At 43.3% G+C, this 24,219-nt stretch overlaps 1 protein-coding gene across 15 annotated transcripts in view; it reads left to right on the top strand.

Moving 5' to 3' along the window:
• The window catches only part of tns1b (tensin 1b), a 133,547-nt gene that overhangs the window by 64,747 nt on the left and 44,581 nt on the right, over positions 1–24,219 (top strand). For 12 of the 15 annotated variants that reach the window (XM_068328726.1, XM_068328732.1, XM_068328728.1 and 9 more), the window contains 3 exons: positions 1,306–1,344; positions 13,396–13,437; positions 22,632–22,681. In XM_068328726.1, the coding sequence (XP_068184827.1) occupies positions 1,306–1,344; positions 13,396–13,437; positions 22,632–22,681 (131 nt within the window). Of the gene's footprint in view, positions 1–1,305; positions 1,345–13,395; positions 13,438–17,072; positions 17,284–22,631; positions 22,682–24,219 lie in introns of those variants that run through there. The other 3 variants (XM_068328727.1, XM_068328737.1, XM_068328736.1) reach the window with 2 other exon arrangements.

Here is a 24,219-nt window from a genome sequence, read left to right as displayed (position 1 = left end):
ATCTAGAGGACCAATTGATTCATTGTATTAAATAAAATTGCATTACAAGTGATGTTCTTATATTTGTGGGTGTAAAAAGCATTGAATTCATGAGTACACGTTAGTACAACTTGATTCTGGGTTATTTCAGATATATGAAGGTATTCAGTATATCCAACTCTGTTGATACTTCACATAGTCAAACACTAAAACCTGATGGAGATGGCCAGCATGGTGTGCTATTGTGTTCATGCAGATGTGGAATGTGCTTCCAGACCCCAAAAAGCAGGAGTCTTGGGTTCATGCAATGACACACTTATGTCTTGGGTATGGAGTGTGGTAGAACTGCAGCTGAGAAGAGAATTGCTTTTAAAAGTCAACAGGTGTGATAACTCCAAGACTGGATCCTTCAAACCTCAGCCAGACACATTTTGACATAGTAATAAAAGAAGACAAATGATACCAACAATTCAAAAGCCCACTGGAGTCGTCAAACTGTCCAGTTTGTCAGTTATTTACTGGAGACGGTGGCTTCCATGGTTAGCTGGGAAAAATCAAGTTTGCTGGAGCTTCAGAGACACACAGGAAGGAAGCACCAGCAGTGATTTTCTCTGGAAGCACTTCATTTGAATCCACTGTTAGGGGCCACCGTCATTATATTCTTCCTGTTTTTCAGCCGCTTGTCGTTATACATGCTCTCAATCTGAGCTCACGGATTTGTTGTGGAAACTGTCGGATGGAAATAAGATTAGCCAGGGCATTTTACAGATCATGAGTTCTGCTGGAGTGACCTCATCACTGAATACCCTCCCTTGATGCTACATTTTAAAATATTGTCAAATGCTGTCATACTTAAGATAAATAAGATCTTCATTAAGATTACTGCAAGAATTCTTATGAAAAACACTGCACACATAGATTTAAAGCTGGACTATTGATTTCTGACCACTGGTGGCAGCTCTGGAATTTGTCGTACACTGACTGTCGTATTGCTAACATTTAGCAGACTTGATGATGTTGCATTCAGGGCCTGTTCAAATAAATGTTTCTTGTGCACCATCTGGGTACATAGATCCTCAATGTTGTAAATGTGTATGTGTGTGTGTGTGTTTTTGTTCGGGGTGGGGGTGGGGGGAGCGAAATGAAAGTACAATGTGATGCCACTCATGTTGGTACATTCCACCATTCGTTTTTATCGGTCCAAGAAACATTTCTGCTTTGTCAATTCAAAGACAGGAACTTATTTCTAATGAATGAAAGATTTTCACATCACATTTCCGTTCTTGTAATTACTGCCTCACTAAAGAGTTGTCATTTCATTTATAGGTTTCTTCATCTTGTGTTCCAGCGACAAACTACGAGCTGGTAGGTCAAACTTTTTTTCATTTTGGTAACCATTTGTGTTCCGTCTCTGCAGAACCCCTTGCAGTAGGATAAATGTGATTTGGGTCTATATAAATAAACCATATTTTAGTTAATCTTTTGATCTTTTGGGTGTTGTTGCAAAAGAAACATCCAGATGAGGAATAAAATCAAAAGCCGTGTCCTTGAATCTGCTGGATCTGGATGACGTCTTTAAGTGGTTTGACCAACAGTGAATAAAGTGAGACGTAGTCTGAGTATGCTGTGATTTTGCATGGAAGATAAAAAACACTCATGTTCTGTTGCCTTATTTGGTCTTGGCATTAGACGTGGCGTTAGACCTGGAGATTATTTGCTCATTCTTTTTCTCATGTGTTGTGTGTTTAAATGGTTTTCGACAAACCAAAGCAAACATCCCATGGACTTTCCTACACTCAGAGAAAAAATATTTCTTACATAAAACAAGACAGAAATATGTTATTTTCTCCTGTACTACCTGCATTCTGTTTAAAAGGTCAGCTTACCCGAAATGGACATTTAAAAAATGGAAAATAGGGGAAGGTTTATTCTACAAACATTTCTGGACCTTCAAGGAGCTCATTTGGAATAACCCAAGACTCCAGAAATCCAGAGATCCCAAAAAGATTTTACTTAAACCAAAATGTCTGTCCATTTGCCGTTAGACAGGCGATCTGCACACAAAATCTTAAAGCAATGAGCCATTGAACTCGTTCAGTTGCTTAGCAGAATGCCGTTTTTGCCTCTGAGCCCTCTGACTTGAAGGGAATAAATAATGACTTAATCTTACTTTTGGGATGAACTGTTCTTTTGCTGCTTCTTTTTTTTGTTGTCTTACAATGAACAAAATGCCGGAGGAAGTCAGAGTGCAGGGCAGTTTGTTCCATTTCATCTTTCTTTTCAATTTGCTTGCCAACAGAAGGCTCCCCAAAGGCTTCAGAGCCTCCATTAAAGGTGCTGATGGCTCTCGTAAATGCAGACGAGCTGTGGTATAAAACCTTTATGTGCTTTTACCTCAGACTAGAGTCGAGGTAGTTAAAAAAAAAGATGTGTGACACTGACTTTTGCTTTAGGCTGCAGAAAATCAAGCCAGAGAATCTTTTTGGTGATTGGGAAGGTATGACTGATTCAGACTAAGTGCTGTGTTGTATCAGTTTATGTTAGCACTTATTCTATGGATTAGTGCTGTGTGGCAGATGACAGTATGCAGACATGATAGAGTCACCGACAGGCTCTGCATGGTTGTGCTTGTGCCTGTATGTGTGGACAGGAAGGCATGCATCCTGTCCCTGCAGCAGCGCTACAGCTCCAGGACAGTGTCAGCCCGACTCAGCCCCTTGTTTGGGGAATTCCTTTGCTCGCTGTCTGAGAACAGTGTGATGTACTGCCCCACTCAGGTGCAGACTGATTACAATACTGACCATTAATGTTAACTTGGGTCAAAGGGAAATGTGAGGAAAAAGATAGGGGAATCCAGACATTCCACCGACGTGAGGCAAGCTTCAATATATGTCACTACCAACAATAACTCTTCTTTAAGAATTAAATGAATTTTTTTTATAGCTGATTCTCAGTAGAATAACAGCAGCTGTTGTGTGAAGTTCTTTTTGGGGGAAAATAACATTTTCTGATTTGAATTCAATGAACTGGTTTATTTAAAGAAACAACAACAAACGGACATAAACCGAACACCAAATGTAAAACTGAGGCAGACACCGGTCCAGAAAAACAAAGAACACAATCAAAAAACAAAGGAAGGCACACATTTAGACAGATGGACCAAAAATAAACAGATAACAAGCCAAATTACGCCAAAGCGGAGAAAAACAAGACACATTAAACTAATCAGCTATTCTTTCTCAGCATTGTGTGGTATTTTTCTTAAAAAAAAAATAATAGAAAAAGGGCCTACTCAGCCCCTGTCCACAGGGTTTTGTATGAAACCATCCTATGAAGTAGATGGATATTTTCAACAATTCTACTGCATACAGAACTCCTGGTGACTATGTGTACTCATGTTAATGCAGGCAAATGGGGACAAATGTATGGGTCTTTATGTAGGACTAACTGGACAATGTTAAGTCCATCTTTGCACTGCTGTTACTCATTGATCTGGGATATCTTGGCACTGTCCACTCTTTAGATATGAGGTTTAAAAAGAGGTGGATGAAGAAGGTATTAATGATTTACTGTTGGGGAGGTGAAAAACTGCATGATATTGGACGTTCTCTTTGTGTTTGTTGTGGGGTGTGAGGGTCAGATTTTGCAATATATCATACCAGAATACCTAAAATCTACCTCCTGCACCCGTCATCCCCTCATCCACTCTTTATGTACAAAAATAAAACCAATTCCTGGCAACGGCGGCTTAGCATGAGGGTACAGCTGTGCTCCCTTTGTGCTTAACAGCCCACTCTTCATGTGTAAGCAAGTAGGTTGGGTCTGAGTTTGTCTCTCAGTGTCGCTGTGGGATGGGATCTTAAAAACATACATTATAAGTTATGATGAACAGGCTAAGCATGCTGCCTGAGCAAGCTGGCGTCAGCCACGTCTCTGGACAACTGTTTTGTTTAATATTGCTGTTTTCCTTTATTGTAGTATATCATGTCATTTCATATCCTGCCTTACTCTGACCCTCTAGTAATCAATTCATTCCCTTTCCCTGCCTTCCCTTCACTCACCTGCAGCCACTCTCCTATTCAGATGCTACCCTTCATATATCCTGCTCACCCTTCATATATCCTCTGCCAGATTGTTTAGTGTTCGCCCTGACTCTCTAGCCTGAGTATCCTGCTTGTCATTTGATCCTGTTCTGGTTCTGCCTGTTCTCCGGACCCTGCCTGTTGCCAACCCCTTGTTGGATTTGTCTGCCTGGTTGTGATCAAATACAGTAGAACAATTTTCTGCAAAAACAGAGACAGGCTGGAGTTCAGGTTCCGGAACAAGCTCGGGGACAGGTGTGGAAACCAGCAACGGAACAGGCTCGGTATCCGGCACTGGAGCAGACTCTGGAACAGTCACTGGAGCAGACTCTGGAACAGTCACTGGAGCAGACTCCGGAACAGTCACTGGAGCAGACTCTGGAACAGTCACTGGAGCAGACTCCGGAACAGTCACTGGAGCAGACTCCGGAACAGTCACTGGAGCAGACTCTGGAACAGTCACTGGAGCAGACTCCGGAACAGTCACTGGAGCAGACTCCGGAACAGTCACTGGAGCAGACTCTGGAACAGTCACTGGAGCAGACCCTGGAACAGTCAGAGGAACAGACCCTGGAAAAGACCCTGGAACAGGCTCGGGCAGAGGCGCGGAAAATTGGCGCTGGCACAGGCTCAGAAACTGCCTCAGAAACTGGTGCTGGAGCTGGCTCAGGAACTGCCGCTCAAACAGGCACTGGAACAGGCACTGGAACAGGTACTGGAACAGGCACTGGAACAGGCTCGGGAACAGGCACTGGAACAGGCACTGGAACAGGCACTGGAACAGGCACTGGAACAGGCACTGGAACAGGCGCGAGAAACAAGGGCAGAAACTGGCGCTCGAACAGATTCAGTTATCACGTAGACACTGAAATACATGTTCAGGTTAAGACTCTGAAACAACGTCCCGGCCAGGGCCCTGAATAGTGTGGTCCGAAGGCAAAACTGTCGCCAGAACAAGAGCTGGAACTGTGAGGGAGATAGACAGCCATGCCGTGGCGGCTGTCCATTGCCTCATTAGGTCGGCAGTGGAATCCGTATGCTGTCAGTAACTGGAAGGTCATCTCGGCCAGATTATTCTGTCACGATTCGAACAAAACTGGTGGAGAAACCAAAAGCACAACAGACAAAATGAGGCGGGTCAAGAGTCTCAAAAGGGTTTAATAAGACAGGCAGGGTTCTGGTACCAGGTAATCAGTCCAACAGGCAAACGAATCAGACGGACTACAGGTGAACAGGCAGGATCCAGAAATAAGGCAGGGTCAAACAGAAGAGCAATGGAAACAGGCAGACAGATCCGACCAAGGGCTGGCAACAGGTAGGGTCCGGAGAACAGGCAGAACCAGAACAGGATCAAATGACAGGCAGGATACTAAGGCTAGAGAGTCAGGGCGAACACTAAAAGATCTGACAGAGGACAGAGGACTGAGCAGGATAGATGTAAGGTAGCGGCAGATTAGGAGAGTGACTGCAGGTGAGTGAAGGGAAGGCGGGTTAAGAGAATGAACTGATTACTAGAGGATCAGAGTAAGGCAGGATCTGAAATGACATGATACATTAGAATAAACAAATACAGCTAAATTAAACAAGCCACTTAGTTGTCCAGAGACGTGGCTGACGCCAGCTTGCTCAGGCAGCAAGTTCAACTTGTTCATCATAACTGATGATGCATGTTTTTAAGATCCCATCCCACAGCGACACTGACAGAGACAAACTCAGACCCAACCTCCTCGCTTACACATGAAGGATGGGCCGTTAAGCACGGTGGGGGCACAGCTGTACCCTCATGCTGAGCCAGCGCTGCCAGGAATCGGTTTTATTTTTGTACATGAAGCCTGGATGAGGGGACGCTGGGAGCAGGAGGGAGATTTTAGGTGTTCTGGTATGGTATACTACACATTTGACCCCCACACCCCACAACAAACACAAAGCGAACGTCCAATAAGATGCAAAGTTTTTCACCCCTCCCAAACAGTAAATCATTAATACCTTCTTCATCCACCTCTTTTTAAACTTCATAACTAAAGGGTGGACAGTGTCAAGATCTTGCAGATCAATGAGTAACAGCAGTGCAAGGATGGCCTTAATGTGGTCCAGTTAGTCCTACATGCAGAACCACAGTCTTCTTCATTTGTCTACATTAACATGAGTACACATAGTTGCAGTACAATTCCAGTTGTCAGGAAGTGTAGAAGCTAGATCATGTTTAATATTGAACAAGGAGCAAGGTGGCACATGTGTTTCATAAATGTACCATGTGATAAACTTTCTATATTACATAAGACCTTAGTGTTCGATGCAGATTATGAGAGGAAAGATAAAGATAAATGTCTTTCTTAAAAGGAATACAGCAAACTACACAGAAAACTGCAGATGTTTCAGTTGTTCACTCAGCAAACTGAAAAAAATAACATCTGAATACAGAGAGCTCATTAAACCCGTGTTGCATTCATGTGGTGTTGGATTAAATCAAAACAACTTCCTAACTTCAAGTCGACAGCGCCTGGGGTCAGAAACATTTGTTTTTAACTTTTTGGCTCCTCTCTCTCTACTTTAACAGGACTTGTAATGATGTTGTCTTCCTCAGGAACTACAAAAGAGATGACATGCTTGTTGGGCTGTTTATTCTGCATTGACTGGTTTTACCCAGGTGCGGCAGTAGGATGATCTTAGGAGTGTTATAACACTTTTTTTCATACTTTTTTTTGATGGATCAAAAACCTTCTGTAATAGAGTGTCTGTGAAAAAACGGACTTTTTGATGTTGTCTTTATTTATAGTCTTCAGCCACTTATCAGACTTGCAGGTCATGCGTCTGATGGAGCCTATCCCAGCAGGCTCCAGGCGAGAGCCAGGGTACACCCTGGACAAGTCGCCAATATGTCGCAGGGCCACATACAAGAGACAACCACTCTTGGACACTCTCAGACCTACTGACGATTTGGAGTGATCAGTTCACCTAAGTTTTGGAGTTGGGAGGAAGCCCAAGAACCCGGAGAGAACCCATGTAGACTCGAGTAGAAGATCCATCATCTTACAAACCCAGAATAAACAACATTGCTTTTCGTTTTGTGCAAATTTACGTCAGGCTATCCAGTATGAATTTGACTTAGGCTACTTTGCCCCTAAACGCCCCTATAAATATTTTTTTGTCTTTGGAAGGCACAACATATTTTGCAATTCATCATAATTACATACATATTTGTTTATTATTGTTACTAATGAACGATTGCTTAAAGCGCAGAACATTTCATTTTTCACATACATGAGTTCAGCCAAGTTATAGAACTTGAATAGCCATTGTGGTGAAGTACAGTAGTGCATAATCACGTTTAGACTATTGTGTTCGTGTTTCTCAGCGAACGCCAGGTCTCTGTGTCATTCCTCTTACTGGAAATGTGGAGATTTTAATCTGTTGACTTGTTTTAGATGTGGGTGGAACTGAGCAGATCCTCTCCACACACAACCTCAAGGAGTAAAAATACTTGGCAGAGGCCTTATGAGACTCCCTCCTCTCACATGTTGGAAAAGGCTTTTGGTTACATAATGGAATGGCGGTTCCATATCAGTAGGAGAACGGACAGGCGGGGTAAGAACACATCAGAGGTGGCTTAGGGTCACGTACGACGTTTTTCCCACAGCAAGAACCGGTCACCCTCTCCTCTAGTCCTTAGAGACCCGTGGCATCTGAGGACCCCCCCTTAACGTGAGGGTATGGGAACGGGAATAGACACAGCCCTGGATACATACAGGCTGACGGAGCCCCTCCCTCGCGGTGTTTACATTTGTGGGACATGGTTGTGTGAAAGCTGCAGATGAAGAAGCAGAGCATGAGAGAGGAACAGCTGGGTGTGTGTGTGTGTGTGTGTGTGTGTGTGTGTGTGTGTGACCAATGAAGTGATAGGGCGGGGCCATAAGTAAATATTATTGTTTACTAGCAGACTCATATCGTGCTGTTATGAACGTAACAGCATTGCTTTAGTAGCCTCACAAGGGTGGTTTTGTTTTTATCTGTTTATTGGTTGCTTTGTTAGAAGAATTAAGGGGGAAAAAAGCTACTGGACGGATTTGCACAGGTGTTGGTAGCGATCGGGAAAAGGAGCCAGCACACACTGATTGCTGGACACATTTATTTTTACTATGTTCAGGTTTTTGGAATTGAAAAATAGAGACCTGGAAATTTGTTTTACTTGTTTTAAAGTAAAATATTGAGGTAATGAAACTGATTGTTGTTGTGAATCAGTCAATTGATTTTCTCTGTAAAGTAGGTTTGTTGGACTGTTCAGCATTAGTCCATGTGGTAAATCGTATGGCTGGAAGACAAACCGTGTGGCATCTGCTCAAGTCAACGCAACCCTTCCCACCTTTCGTGGTTTTCCATCACGTAAAAAGTACTTTATGAGAACCGCCTCCTACCTGAAGTCTTTTTATTACAGCCTCTCTACCCAGGAGATGCAGGAGTTCCTTGTTTTTGACAGCTGGTGAGATGATCATGCAGGGTGTGTGTCACGTCAAAGATTACACCATGGTTGGTTCATGTGGCATCGCTATGACGACCAGCAGCTACACTGAGGGTGTGCTCTCCTCTAATGGAAAACTACTTCCAGAAAAGTACCTGGTATATAAACCCGAGTCAGGTGGTGTACGACATGGTGTAAATTCAGCTTATCATCTTATTAAATATGAGGCCTTGGACTCAATGGTTTTCCAGAATTTACTAGTGATGATTGTCTGCTTACAACATTGGAAATACAGGAAACAACCTGCAGGCATGACCAATCCTTTGCTCAATCCTTGGCTGTACTTCAAGGCAGTATTTGTTGGTAGAATTAGAGGGATAAAGATGGATGGATACCCTGGATGCTCGTAGACAAGTTTGTATTTTTTTTAATATAATTTCAACTTTGGGGCAAGCGTTTGAATGCAACTCCACTCTCTGGTCTCTACTCATATGCGGTTTTTAGTTTTCTCCACTAGAAAGCGCTGTTGTACATGTCAGATGTCTGGTCTGTCAGATGCCGTCTTTCTCATCTCTTGCCAGCTCAATGTTTGTTTTCTCAGTTACAATCTAATCTGAGACAACTATCACCATTCTGTCGGTCCAGTCAACTGCTGGATCCAGATCCATGGTGCACTGCAGTGGGCGACTCCTGAAGAGAACCGTTCACTGTTAAGAGTGTTATTTCTTACGAGCTCCTGATTTGTTAAAGGACTGTGGCACGAATCAGCACCCAACTGTACATAAGAAAAAATCCTGTTCTGGGATTTTTTTATTCTCTACAAGCGAGACCATTTTAGCAACTTCTGAAACTTTCCTTCCAAAGACTTATTTAAGTTGGCGGTCTGTTGATTCTATTACTGGGGAGAAATGCAGCGTCTTCCTGTCAGGATGGATGTTTGAGCATCATCCCAGCACTTTAACTAAAACATAAGCAGGCACATCTAAGGCAGCTATGGTCTCGGCGGGCTGTAGTCCAGCATGCAGTGTAAACACAGAAGGAGAACCTGCCAGTTTGGAAAACTACGAACACACACAGTCCAAAGAAAGCAATTGTCCTAAAAATGTAAGCGTCTAGAAAGAGGGGATGGAGCGATGTGGAGGAAAGGATGAGTGGAACTCACCCGTAGTCTGACTCACACTCACAAAGGCACATGTGTGTACGCTAGAAACAGCAACACAGCTTCCCACTGACCACACACCTAACACACACTCACACACACTGCATTTATGTTGTTTAGCTATGATTTAAAGACAATCTTTCCACTGGTTTCACTTGCATGCGGAATCGGCGGCCCGCTCAGCTCAGCAACTAAACTCCGAATTGTTCCAAATATCACAATTAGTGTTGTTGGACTCTCGACCGCAACTCACACACCCAAATAGCTGATTTTAACCACTACGTCCACGCCGATTTAGCTGGGTCAACCTAAATGGGCTGTGCCTCAAGCTGTATATTTAGCCCTGGGTCATTTCTCCAGAGGCTCTGCTGTGAGCTACGTTTATCTGCATTACTCCAGCTGGAAACTCCCAGCAACACTAGCTACCTCTGCCTTTCCTTAGGGACTGGCCTATAATTAGGTAAATTGGTCAAAGCAGCCACTGTATTCTTGTGAATGAGAACATACTGTATGATATAGAGCTGTGGAGGATGCGCTGTACTTTTGTGATCGACACGTGGCTGCGCCCGCTCACTCATCTGAGCGCGATCACGTGACTCAAAAACCCAGCAGACGTGTTCTGCCTAAACATTAGTAGAAAAACATTTTTTTAAACATGCACGACAGTTCTCAAATAAAAAGAGAAATAAAATTCTTTATCTATTAATGACTTTGATTAACTTTACAATTAGAACTTTATCAGAAATATAATGCAAGAAGTGCAAGTAAAGTTGACAAAGTTTTCCCACATCCAGATTTATTTATTCTAATGTGTGAAGGAGGGGAAAGTGAACTTTTAAAAAAAATTTTTTATCTCCACATTGGAGATAAAGAGTCTCTTTAGCCGGTCTCATGAGAGCAAATATAATATGATGCTCAGATGATGTCTTGGAGGGAAAGATGTGCTAAATTCACAAGATCACAACATTTTATCTCCCCTCTTAAATAAGCCAGGGTCAGAGGTGAACTTGCATATTTGTTGAAGTTCTCTGCAATAGAACAGTTTTTTCTTTAGATCGTTTTAGATGTTGCGTTCAGGTGCAGCATCAGAACATGTTCATGATAACATCGGACTGCAGAATTTGATTTTTTCTTATGGCTCATGTTGGAGAAGGAAGAAGTCCTTTTATCTGGCCACCACAGAGTTCACTCAGGAGAGATATTCATCCTTTCATTTCTCTCATAACTGCAAACCATTTCTCTTTTTTGGTGACTCTGACATTGGAATTCGATATAGTAAAAGCTCATTATAAGAACACACCTGTTGGCTTTCCATTCCCCTCAGAGCCCTCACAAAACAATTTGCTCTTGTCTTCGAGACATATTTGCTTGTTAAAGTTCACCAAAGTTCAACATAACTTGAAAAATTTAAGTTGACAGTTGCTATGCCGACCAAGCACTAAACGTCCAGTGTGAAGGATTCAGTGGCATCTGTTGATGTGGGTTTAGAATGCAACCAACCATCAACCCCCCTATAGTGGCTAGAAAAGCTCAATTTAGAGCCAGCACTTGATTTGTCTGTTTGGGGTTTAACATTCCAACGAGTCTGACCCTCTGATCCACTCCTGCAGATGTATGTGAGACTCAAAACTAGTGGTTGTATTTTATTTGTAATTTGCCGGGTTTCCACCAGTATCCAGATATAAACGAACTAAAGAAGTGTCCGGTAAATAAACCTTGTCAACATTCTGGGAAGCTCTTGGGAATCTCAAGCCAGAAGATAAACAAGTTCAGATCCAGTAGCCTCTTCATCCATTTGACTCAACAGCTATGGGTCCTGAGGATCAACCTTGAAACTGAATGTCACGATGATGCAGCAAATTCTTGAGATGAAGTGGAAAAAGATCCGTCATTTGATTTTAAATTATTTAATCTCTGGACATCATGAAAGCCAAGACACTGCAGGGATTTATAATTCAAGACTACCCCTTCAGAATTCTATTAAATAAGATCCATTATAAATATTAGACAGAAATGTTTCGTTTGGCTTTACTGCAACAGCCTCTCCCGTCTTACCCAGAACCACTGGGTAACAACTGTTCTGCTCGGGATGAACTGTCATCTTCTTGCCATGGTCATGATAAATAACAATCCATTGGCATGTTTCCAAATCTTAGTCCTATAGTTGCCCTTCCAATATTTCTTTCGAGTAAAGCTAAGAAATTCATCCATCTGCTGACACACAACTTCCCATGCCTTCTGAATTAATGTACAATCCCAAAGACAATAAGCATATAGACAAACACACACACACACACACACACCTGTCTGCAATTGCACAGATCAGAAATGCACATGTTAGAATATATCACAATGGGACTTGCTTGTGTGTGTTTCTCTGGGTGCACAGACACACACAAGAGTCTATTTGTGTAAAAATGTGGCTGTAAATTGGCCTCTGAGCAAATCCACAGTCTAGAAGATGAAACAGTGGTCTGCTGTTTGCATTTTTATGTTCTTAGAAAGAATGAAAAATTCCACGCGTCTCATATACTTTGCAAGAATATGTGAACACATGTCGATACAGATACAGAAAGCTGTTTCTTTGCAGAGTCAAAACGTACTGTTTTAGTTTTTGGTTGCCGTGTTACAGCTGTAAATGAGGGTAAAGTCAGCACTGTCAAGTTATTCAGAGCTACTGAGATATCGATCCTTAAGCGATAATCACAAATGATCATAATTTTGGATTGTCATATTTGTTTTGTACCATTTCACTGCCATGAAATATCACATCAGATTTTTTATTTTCACCTAAAAGAACGCTTTCAACACATATTCAGTCATTGATCTGCAATTTCCCATGCAGATCAAAAATACACACAAACACTGAACGAAACTACACAATGCCCTCCAGCAAAATGTTGAACCAATGCCCCAGACAAGAATTCGCACACATGGGGTACATAAAAAGCATAGCAGAGGTCCCTTATATCTGATTATTATTCACCCGCTTTATATGAGGATATTGCACAAATGCTCAAAGACTAAAATATTACACGTACAGTATGCACATAATACACCCCCCTCACATACACACTGTAGTTTCCATCCTCCTCTCTGCTGCATATAGACCACTGACTTTTCTACTCTGCTTTGACTGAATGTTTTATATTTGTAGTGACATCTGCTCATGCATGTAAGCCTGTGGTGAGCTGAGCCCACAGAAGCTCATGACATAGCTTGCTCTGATGTTTTCGTCTTTTGCCATCAACCTCTCCCTTTACCTTCATCTTTCTGCATCTACACCCCAGAGTTAGCCGGTCCATCTGTGTTAGCTCACCGTGGTTTCTACATCTCAGACTATCCTTCTCATTCTCCTTTCTGAAGTCTCTTTGCTCTCCCCTCCTCTCCCTATCTCTGTTGGCGTGATACTCTCTTCCTTCTGTCTAGTAATATCTGTATATGGCGCTGAAAGAGAGTTTGGTGGATGGACTCTTGGCTAATGGAAGTGGACTGGTCTCTTTGTGTAAATATTTGCACAGAGGGATTATAGATGGTCCCACGCACTGAAGGTGGAGCCCTTCTCTAGTCCAGGCCACATTAGGGCAAAGAATGGCGCAGAGTGCATCTTCCACATAGGAGAGGAGATGACGTGCTATGACACATGTCATAACACCATGGCTTTTACAAAATTCAAAATGTTGCAGGTGTTGACCTCACTTCTTTCTGTCTGTCCTCAGGCACCGAGCAGTGACCTCCCTCTCAAACATGTAGACACCATGGTGAGTTTCACTTAAATGTAATTTTTCTTTAAAAACCCCAATCATTGTTTATGCTCAGGTCCACTTGTCCCTTGTGTTTACATGACCAAACAGAGTGGATTAATATGGAAGTAGCAAGAACCCTCTGTCTTTGACATCAGGTGATTGAATAGAGGTGTTCCAGCTGGGACGAACGACACCTCTTTTGCAGTTAATGCACTTCCTAACTATTACTGCGAACTGTTGACGAGAACAATTTCACCCATTCTGCACACAACGATTTTAACTCATTTGTACTCTAAAGTGCGTTTTTCTGCAGAAAGCACTATTTTACCAGTCAAGACTGACCTTATTCAGAGCGAGTTTCCAAAGAGAAAACCCCCTGTCCAATGTCCACATGCCCGTTTTCTGCCAATGCGAAGCAGCTGCTAGTTTCTGGCTTGTGTTGAGCCAATTTGTTCTTGGTTCAACAAGCACTAGAGCTATATTATTGCATCACGTCAGTTTCATGCACTGGTAATTTGGCATGCTTTTGCATCTCCATGAACCTACGCCAACATCGTAAAGTGCGGTTGGCTTCAGGTCCAAATCCTCGTCACCCCAAGTCCTACTTTTGTTCTCCCAAATTCAGCCTTTTCAAATTATGGTTTATCTGCTCCGCACATTTCATATACCTGACAGTAGCCATCTCGTCTCAGTCCTTGACACACCCTCTTTTTCTGGAATTCAGTTGAGAGCTAGGAGCTTGTCTTGCATCATTGATTATTGATCAATACCATTGTCGGCACTGACACGTTGTCTTCCAGTATCTACATTATAATAATGGCAGTCACACACTTTTTTTGTTGTTTGGGATAATGCTGCACCCAGCCTCTGATGTAACCGATTCTTGCTTCTACACCAGTAAGGCTTTGGTTCAAGCCTGGAAACACTTGACCTAGCAGTGAGCCCATCTTTTGGCTGTGCAAACTCCAAATTATGCACTGGCTCCAAACCAGACATGAAACAGCATTGGCGTAAAAAGGGAACTTACAAAGTTGCAATATTTTGTTTTTGATGATGACCGCTGTGTTTAAATAAAATAGTTGGGGGTTTGTGTGCTGGATGCTGCATCTTTACTTGAGTCGCTTAGAAATGTGCATAAGACACAAGGACTATCATAATGGCTCTATATTCTAACTGAGAAATGAATAGTTTCTATTTTCTCCTGGGGTGAGCACTTACATGCAGGAAGTTTAAAGGTCAAAGTCAGCTACAGAGTTCAAAGGTCATTGTAAACAAATGTCAAACAAACACAACATCCTGCCAGACAAAAATGTTAGCACCAGATGCGCTTACGTGCTTTCATACTGGAGGAAACCTTTTATTGTATCCACAGGACAGGAAGAATGAGTGAAGTTCAACTAAATTTTAAGGAACATTTTTAAACTCATACTTCAGAGCACATACTCTCCCAGCACTCCAAAGAGGAACTTTTGGTGATCTAATTGCAAAACTGATTGGCTGAACATGACTTGCTGTAGCACCATCAACCGTTACTTTTGAAACACTGAAATGTTGGCCTGTAACCATAATCTTAGAAATGGAACAGACAAAAGTGTCAAATTTTTGATGTATGGTCTGTAGAAGTTGCAAGGGCGCAAACTATCATTCACCCTGGAGCTGGTGAAAACATACTAAAAATGGGAGTTCTTAAAAAATCTTCCGAGTTGGGTCATTTTCAAGAGTTTCTTTTTCTGATGAATACAACCCCAGCCTTAAGTTATTTTTTAATTAATTTTTGAACAGTGACAACAGTTGGCTTCAGGAAACAATGTAGGTATGATGTAAGTGATCAAGGGGTATGGGTCAACATCTTAGACATGTTCCCAAACTTGGGATAAAAGTTAAAATTTGACTGTTCCACTCTGACACTGACTGACGGGTTTAAGTATTGATAATTGAATCGACCCATTAACACGTCATTGTCATTGACATCCTAGTTGTCGGCACCAGTTTGATTTCATGTTTGCAATTTGTTGGAGTTTAACCTGGTGACCAGTTCAACGCTCCATTAGAAAGGTTCGAATTCCAGAAAAGTTTGACATTATCTAAAATAGAAAAATTGCAGGTTAACATCTTTCTTCTGCATTACAGCTATATTCATCCTCCTCTTGATATATGGAATGCCATTTTCTTCACTAGCATTAAATTTGGGTACTGGGGGTAAAGTGTGAAAGTCATCCAGTGTGGATGAGATATAACGATGCAGGTAAGGTATAGCAGAGACAGGAAAAAGTCATCTTTGACTCACAGTCTGCTTTTTTCATGTCTATCTACTGTAAACTGAAATTTGTTCCTATGCAAATTGAAATGCTGCTTGTACACACTAGCACTACTTTGTTTCTCAACCCAGAAACCCAATCTAATGAACATTAATAATTACACCTGTTGACTGAGTGTAATAGTCAAGTATGACTCTTCTGTGATTAAAACAGGTCAACATTTGTAAAAAATTGTAGTCCACATGTTTATATTGGACTCGCTGAAGTATTTGTCAATGAAAAAACATCCTTCAACTTCCAACCTGTTGGGGAAAGGATGGATCAAGTAACTGCGATGCGACTTGTCCGGAGCATCTCCCCCGCCTCATGCCCATAAGTCCACTGGGATAGGCTCCAGCAACCCCATGACCCACACAAGCAGAAAAAGGGGTATGGACAATGAATGAATGAATGAAACCAACCAGGTGAGAGGTCCAACCCTGAGATAAGTAGCCATAAGGACCAAAATAACCATAAATGGGCATACGTGTCTGCAGATGTACTGTCTGTGTTTGTGCCACTCAGGTTGCAATTTTCACAGCATGTTAAGTACCGTTCACAGCGTGAAACTCTGTTATTGTAATTCTTGGCACTATGCATGTACTGGGGGATACAAGCATGACTTTACTGTATGTCTGAGTGCAGCTGCTACTGTCTGGTCATGGGCATTTGCTGTGTGGTTACGCTGTAACGTCTGGGCGATGTTTGGCCGCGCCCCATCGCCTCAGAGCTTCCAAGAGATTTGTCTTGTGACTACACAAGCCTCTCTCACTTCACTGTATGTTCTTTGGTTGCATTTGTTTTTCTCTGCCTCTTACTATGTCGAACACCGTTAGTACTTTGGTATGACCCCATGGTGTTAAATAAACTGGTTTTAGATCCAATTTCTAAAAAGGTACAACAACTTCTTTGAGATTGCTGAATCTTAACTCTTAACTATTTGTGACGGAAAGCCTAGCCCTCACCCCATACCTAGGAAATAGAGAGGAAGCTACAAATATTTGTCATGCTTCTTTCATTACATGCTCTGCAAAAAGCAACATTTTATTGTAAATTGTTTTTACCCGACCCCAAACATTTACCCAAGGAGATGGAAAGGGTTCATGTTTGCAATCCAGATCCGTACAGATTTCAAGGAAGGGAAAGGGAGGGAAAAGCTGAATATGAGGGGAGATAACATGATGGGAGGCCAAGTAGGAGGGGGAGGGTGGCCAATGTACAGACAGAGAGAAGGAAAGAGAGAGGGAGAGAGCACACAGTGGGCAGAAGGGCAAGACAAGAAGCATTGTGGTGGGAGTCTGGAGCATGCAGTGGCCCGCTGTAGGCTACTGCTCAAAATAGAGCCCTTGGATTTTTTTTTCTACCTCTTCTTTTTCTTCTTCCTCTTCTCTCCTCTGCTGTCAGAGAAGAGGGAGAAGCGTCACTGAGAAAGTTCACTGCTGGATAGAGAGCAGTGAGAGGCAGAGTGAGTTCTTCAGAGATGAATCGAGGAGGGTCAATAAGGAGGAGGCTCTCCTCTCTGAGTCGAGCATGGAGATGGAGTACTGGTTATATTTTCAGGAAGGTAGGATGTGATGGAGCCGCATTTGGAGAGACAGTTGGATGGGTTTAACTAGCATGGGTGTTTCAGCATGTACTTATCCGGTCGTCATTGCTTGATTCTTTGTAATGGAATAGTTTTGCTGGTCTCCTTCACCAAACGTTAACCAGCCCCCAGCATCTTCTGTGCTCCCTCTCGCTTTCCTTTGCTCTTTCTCAGATGCTTAAATTTGAATGGCCTGCTTGTAAAGTCAAGCTCCACAGATGGTTTTCATCTGGAAACAGGCATGCTGGAGGCCTGACGCCCCCACTCCAGTTCCCTCCTCCTCCACCTCCTTCTGCTCTGTAACAGAAGTTCGCGTAGGGTAGGGATTGAGATGTTCAGGCTTTAAATGTCTTCATTATTTCTCTGCTGGCCTGGTCAACTTGTTTGATCTGAAATGTGACTTAGGTTGTCACGTCATTGTTGTTGCTTCATGCGATACTCTGCAATGAGCTGTGATTAGAGAACGGACCAGCAACCAGCTCATGATGGACTATAAATCTACTGCACAGTAGCTTCCATTCATAGAAGTTCACTTCGAGAAGATACAGTATTATTAAATACATGTCACACCATTTTTGTCATATACTTGTATGGTTGCTGTTTGACTTAAATACTGTGCTTCATAATATGTAAAGTTGATACTAGAGCTATGAAAGAACTATTCGCTGCACAACACAATCACCGTCTCCTCAGTGCTCTACCTAAGGGACTTGCTAGCACGCTGAATGAACTTGGGACACCACAAAACACATGTCTGCATCCAACTATTGACGCTTGAGGGCATTTGTGATCACCACAGATTTTTTTAAAAGTATTTTGACCTTTTCTTTCTTCATGTAGCCGTATCGTCACGTCACACAATAACCCTTAAGCTTTCTCAGGCTCTGCCTCTATCTCCAAACCCTGTTTTCTCACTCATTCATCTCTGTCCTCCTTGAGCAACTCTGCACTTCACAATCCCTGCAACATACTGAACCGTTTAGTCCAAACAGGCAGAAAATGGGGGGTAGTGGTGGTGGTGGTGTGGTGGGATTTGCTTTTGTCGTCTGATTTGCATCGCTGACTCTTAAATACTCAGGCATAGAATTCACTCAAAATGAGTAGATTTGCTTGGAAAGACAAAAGCAGAGCACACTGCATCTCTGCCTGTAATGCATTTGTTCATACCACCCTGCTGGTTTGCAATGTAGAAAAAACCCCAACAACCTTTAAGTGCAATATTTTAACATGCTTAAATAAGGCTGTTTCAGAACTGTTCAGAATTAAGAAATCTTTAAGCCTAAAACTGCAATCTTTTTCAAAAGTAACCACCTGCAGTGCAAGTGTTACAGTGGAGTTGGACAAGATGACCTTATCATCAACAATTCAAAGTGTTTCCTGTGAAGCTTCAAGAAGACTGCAGATGCCTCAACATATTTGCCTTGTTGGTTTTGGATGCAGCGATTTAATTAACTGAAGGAGAAGCTTGTAGTCAGCAGAGTAAAATTCACTCATCCGATTTTGACTGGTTTACCAATGTTCCTCCTCTGGCCACATCCATCCATTTTCAACCGCTTATCCAGGGCCGGGTCACGGGGGCAACAGTCTCAGCAGGGATGCCCATACTTCCCTCTCCCCAGACACCTTCCCCAGCTCCTCCGGGGGGATCCTGAGGCGTTCCCAGGCCAGCCAAGAGACCTAGTCTCTCCAGCATGTCCTAGGTCTTCCTTGAGGTCTCCTCCCAGTAGGACATGCCTGGAACACCTCCCCAGGGAGGTGTCCAGGAGGCATCCGAAACAGATGCCCGAGCCACCTCAGCTGGCTCCGCTCGAGGCAGAGAAGCAGCGGCTCGACTCCGAGCTCCTCCCCATTGACTGAGCTCCTCACCCTATCTCCATGGGTGCGCCCAGCCACTCTATGGAGGAAACTCATTTCCGCCGCTTGTATCTGGGATCTTGTTCTTTCGATCATGACCCGAAGGTTATGACCATAGGTGAGAGTAGGAACATAGGTTGACCGGTAAATCGAGAGCTTCGCCTTGGGACTCAGCTCCTTCTTCACCACGACAGACCTATACAGCGACCGCATCACAGCGGAATCTGCACTGATCCGTCTGTCAATCTCCCGTTCCATTCTTCCCTCACTCGTGAACAAGACCCTAAGATACTTAAACTTCTCCACTTGGGGCAAAAACTCTCCATCGACCTGAAGAGGGCACACCACCCTTTTCCAGTCGAGAACCATGGCCTCGGATTTAGAGGTGTTGATACTCATCCCACTCGCGTCACACTCAGCTGCAAACCATCCCAGTGCACGCTGAAGGTCCAGGTTTGATGAGGCCAACGGGACAACATCGTCTGCAAAAAGCAGAGAGGAAATCCTTTGATCTCCAAACCGGACACCCTCCAGAACCTGGCTGCTCCTCGAAATTCTGTCCATAAAGATCATGAACAGAACTGGATATAGAGGGCAGCCCTGCCAAAGTCCAACGTGCACCTGGAACAGGTCTGAATTACTGCCGGCAATGCAAACCAAGCTCTGGCTCCAGTCATATAGGGACCGGACAGCCCTCAAAAAAGGGCCCCGGAACCCATACTCCCTAAGCACTCCCCTCAAGATACCACGAGGGACACGGTTGACTGCCTTCTCCAGATCCACAAAACACATGTGGACTGGTTGGGCAAACTCCCATGAACCCTTGAACACTCGATGGAGAGTGTAGAACTGGTCCAATGTTCCGCAACTGGGATGAAAATCACATTGTTCTTCCTGAATCCGTAGTTCAACTATCGGTCTAATCCTCCTCTCCAGTGACCTGGAATAAACTTTCCCCGGGAGGCTGAGAAATGTGATCCGCTATAGTTGGAACACACCTTCCGGTCCCCCTTTTTTAAAAGAGGGACCACCGCCCTGGTCTGTCAATCCAAAAGTACTGTCCCCGACTGCCATGTGATGTTACAGAGACGTGTCAACTGTGACAGTCCCCGCACATCCAGAAACTTGAGGTACTCAGGGCGAATCTCATCCACCCCCGGTGCTTTTCCACCAAGGAGTTTGGCAACCACCTCGGTGACTTTAGCTTGGGTGATGAACAAGTCTACCTCTGAGACCTCAGTCTCTGCTTCCTCTGTGTAAGACATGGTAGCGGGATTTAGGAGATCCTCAAAGTATTCTTTCCACCGCCCGACAATATCCTCAGTCGAGGTCAGCAGCTCTCTGCCTCTACTGTAAACAGTATTGGCTGTGTACCGCTTTCCCCTCCTGAGGAGCCGAATGGTTTGCCAGAATTTCTTCGAGGCTGACCGATAGTCCTCCTCCATGGCCTCCCCGAACTCCCAGACCCAAGTTTTTGCCTTCGCGACTACTCGAGCTGCAGTATGTCTGGCCTGCCTGTACCTGTCAGCTGCCTCTGGAGTCCCACAATTCAGGAATATTTGGTAGGACTCCTCCTACTTGACGGTATCCCGGGGGTTACCACCGCTACAGGCACCAGAGACCTTGCAACCACAACTCTGAGCAGACACTTCGACAATGGAGGTGGAGAACATGTTCGACTCTGACTCAATGTCCCCAGCCTCCTGAGGGATCTGGGACAAGCTCTACTGGAGGTGGGAGTTGAAGACCTCACTGACAGAGGGTTCTTCCAGACTTTCCCAACAGACTCTCAAAACATGTTTGGGCCTGCTGAGTCTGTCTGGCCCACTGCTCTGCTAGCAGATCCAGCTCACCACCAGGTGGTGATCGGTTGACAGCTCTGCTCCTCTCTTTACCCAAGCTCTGGCTCCTTTCACCCCAGTGAGGTGACATTCTGTCTGGGGATTGGGTCGTCAAGCCCCATGCTGACGACTGCCACCCGATCCACACTGCACCCGTCCCCCACGGTTTCTTCGGTGGATGGAGAGTCCACTGGAGATTGGGCCCACCTAGTCGTTTCGGGCTGAGCACTGCTGGGCCCTCTGGGCAGAGGCACTTGCATATGAGCCCCAACCCTGAGCCTGGCTCCAGGGTGGGGCCCCGGTTGTGCCATACCGTGGGCAAGTTACGGTCCTTGATATTATACTCATCATAGGGGTTTCGCTGCCACCTTATCGAGAGCTGCCACCTTATCGTGGTGGGGGAGTTCTGGAGTGCCCGAATGATCCCAGGAGCTATGTTGTCAGGGGCTTTATGATCCTGCTAGGGTCTCCCTTCGTAAACAGGTCCTGGGTGACGCGCCAGACTAAGCAGTAGCAAAACCCCTCTGGCCACATTAAACATTTATTTTAATGGTCAATTTAAATACATCAACTGACAGTTAATGTTATTAAGTGTTTTATATTGGATTCTTACATGATAGTAGCTGATCATTTTTATTAGCATTAACCGATAGTTAGGCTCAACATGCAGCCAGTCACTGATGCTGTCTGAAAATTAATATACCATTAAGTACTCTAAACTTTTTGTTTGAAGCCTGAGCATTAAACCACTAGTAAATGAACAACATACCATATACTTGGAATATATTATACAAGCCCCGTTAGTAACAATAACAACAACACAACAGATATGCAAATCTGGATAAGTCAGACCGCTTCAGAAATTAGTGAATTACCTTATATGGAATTCTTTGAATACTGAATTCTAGCTCTAGTTTCAACAGTATTGGGTCAAAACCCAAGAACCCAAGCAATAACACAACACAGGAACTTTCAACACAGGACACACGCGTGAAAACATGCCAGAGGCTGTTGTTGATGTAAATACTGGCAGTCGGGCATTAGGAGAACTGTGTAGGCTGAAACTCCAGCGCCGTTCCCTGATTCTGTTTAGCTGGCCAATCTGATATAATGGATGATGATGGATAACAGCCCCCCTCCCCATGTATAAGTGACCCAAACCCATGGGAGTGAACGAGCCCATGTGGCCTTTGACCCTCTCCTTGAGCTGCTTTGAGGGGGAGGCGAGACAAGCGAGGTTTAGTGGAGCCAAACACAGTCAGTCACCTACGACCACACTTCCTCTACTCTGATTTGTGAGGGTGCTGTGTGACATCCCCCTCACATGGCACTGCACCCAAAAAAATTCTATCGCTGTGTGCATGAAAGCTCTTTTGCTTACAGTAAAGCCAAAGTCTGAATTATTATGTGTACGGGGTTTCTTTTAGAGTTCAAACTAATTCAAAGTACTGCAAACAGCTGTCTCCTACATCACAGCCTTGGAGCAAGTGGGTTCAGACACGGGTTTTAGCAGTGAGGCACCTCACAGCTAATCTGAGCTCTGCTTTGTTGAAGATACCCTGCTGACTGAAATGGAAATGAAACTAGTCTTCAATGTTCTGTTGAGTTGAATTTCATCTTTGTCTTTTCCAGGGCTCAACAAAATCTACAAAGAGCGTCGAGTCCCGACGTCGACCATCAAGGTACTAGTTTCTCCTCTCCATGTTCTTCTTTCTCTTCATCTCTATCAATCTTTTCTCTCATCTTTTCATCTCTTTTTCTCTTCATTTTTACTCTTTTATCATGTGTTTCTTCATCTCTTTTCTTTGTCTACATTCTTTTCACCCTTTCTACGCTCATGTCTTCCTCTGTCTCATGTTCTTGTTGCTTCAGACATTCATATTCATATAATTACGGTAGGTGCTAATTGCTCTGGAGGTGAAAGGAGCTCAAAGATATTTGGTGTCAGACCCCCCTACATTGGTCTCTAGGGAGACATATGTTGTCAGTTGTGTAAAGTGTAAAACTTGACACCACAACAGTTCATGTTGAAGCGCTGTATAAGGTCCAAGTGACAGTTTGACAATCACTCAGTAAGTAAAAGAGTTGATGAATGACTCTGGCAACAGTTCAGCATCAGATAGACCACTACATGCAGAGGATGTGGCCAAGATTGAATCAATTTACACCCTTGTAAAGGAAAAGCCACAGGTCACATGACTTATGTCATGTTAAAGTTTGAATGCAGGCAATCTGAAATTGGATTAACTGCTTGAGTTTCGGGTTTATTATGTTGGTGATCTTTGTGGTGCAGTCTCATTACATTTTATGTGGGGTTCATTTAATGCAAATGAAGTATATTACAAATTGACAGGTGTAGGATAGCCACTTTGATCCACCCCATTGTTTCAATTTGTACAATATGCAGGTTCATTTCATGGAAATTCACTGCTTTTTAAGGTTCAAGTTTGCACTATAGATGAAGCTTCTTTATTTTCTCAAGATGCTTCAGGCTGAACGCTATTTCAATGTGAAATTTTAGAGGAAGAAAATTCTACTTGAAATGAAAATGAAAACCACTCCCATTTATGTGCTCATGTCAGGCGTCCGACAAAACTGACAGCAGAACCCAAAAGCACAACAGGAGAGTAAAATAAAAATCTATATTCATTTCAAAAGCAGAAATTGAATACCAGGTAACCAGCCCAAACAGGCAAAAAAGTCAGAACAAGCAACAGCCAGACTCAGTGCTGAGGAATCAGGCATAGAAGCAGGACTGGCTGCCAGTCAGCGTATATGTAGGTTGGAGACTGATTGAGAGATGAGCTACAGCTGACTGAGGCAACACAAGTGAAGGAAATGAATTTGATTGCAGGGTTAGGAGGGAGGTGGACAAGGCTGGAATGATAGGAATACAGAGATTAAAAATAAACCAGCGCTAGAAGAGTTTTAATATTATCTATCTATCTATTATATATATATATATATATATATATTTATATTTATATTTATATATATATATATATATACACACACACACACACACACACACACACACACACACACACACACACACACACATTTTATATATATATTGTATATATAATGTATATATATATATATACATTATATATAATGTATATATATATACGGTCCCAAATTGACCGTAGGTGTGAGTGTGTGTGTGAATGATTTGTTTGTTTCTATGTGGCTCCGCGGTGCACTGGCGTCGTGCCGGGAG

This window comes from Antennarius striatus, chromosome 12, assembly GCF_040054535.1.
Source record: "Antennarius striatus isolate MH-2024 chromosome 12, ASM4005453v1, whole genome shotgun sequence".
Taxonomy (NCBI): Eukaryota; Metazoa; Chordata; class Actinopteri; order Lophiiformes; family Antennariidae; genus Antennarius; species Antennarius striatus.
This window is presented reverse-complemented; position numbering and strand designations above follow the sequence as displayed.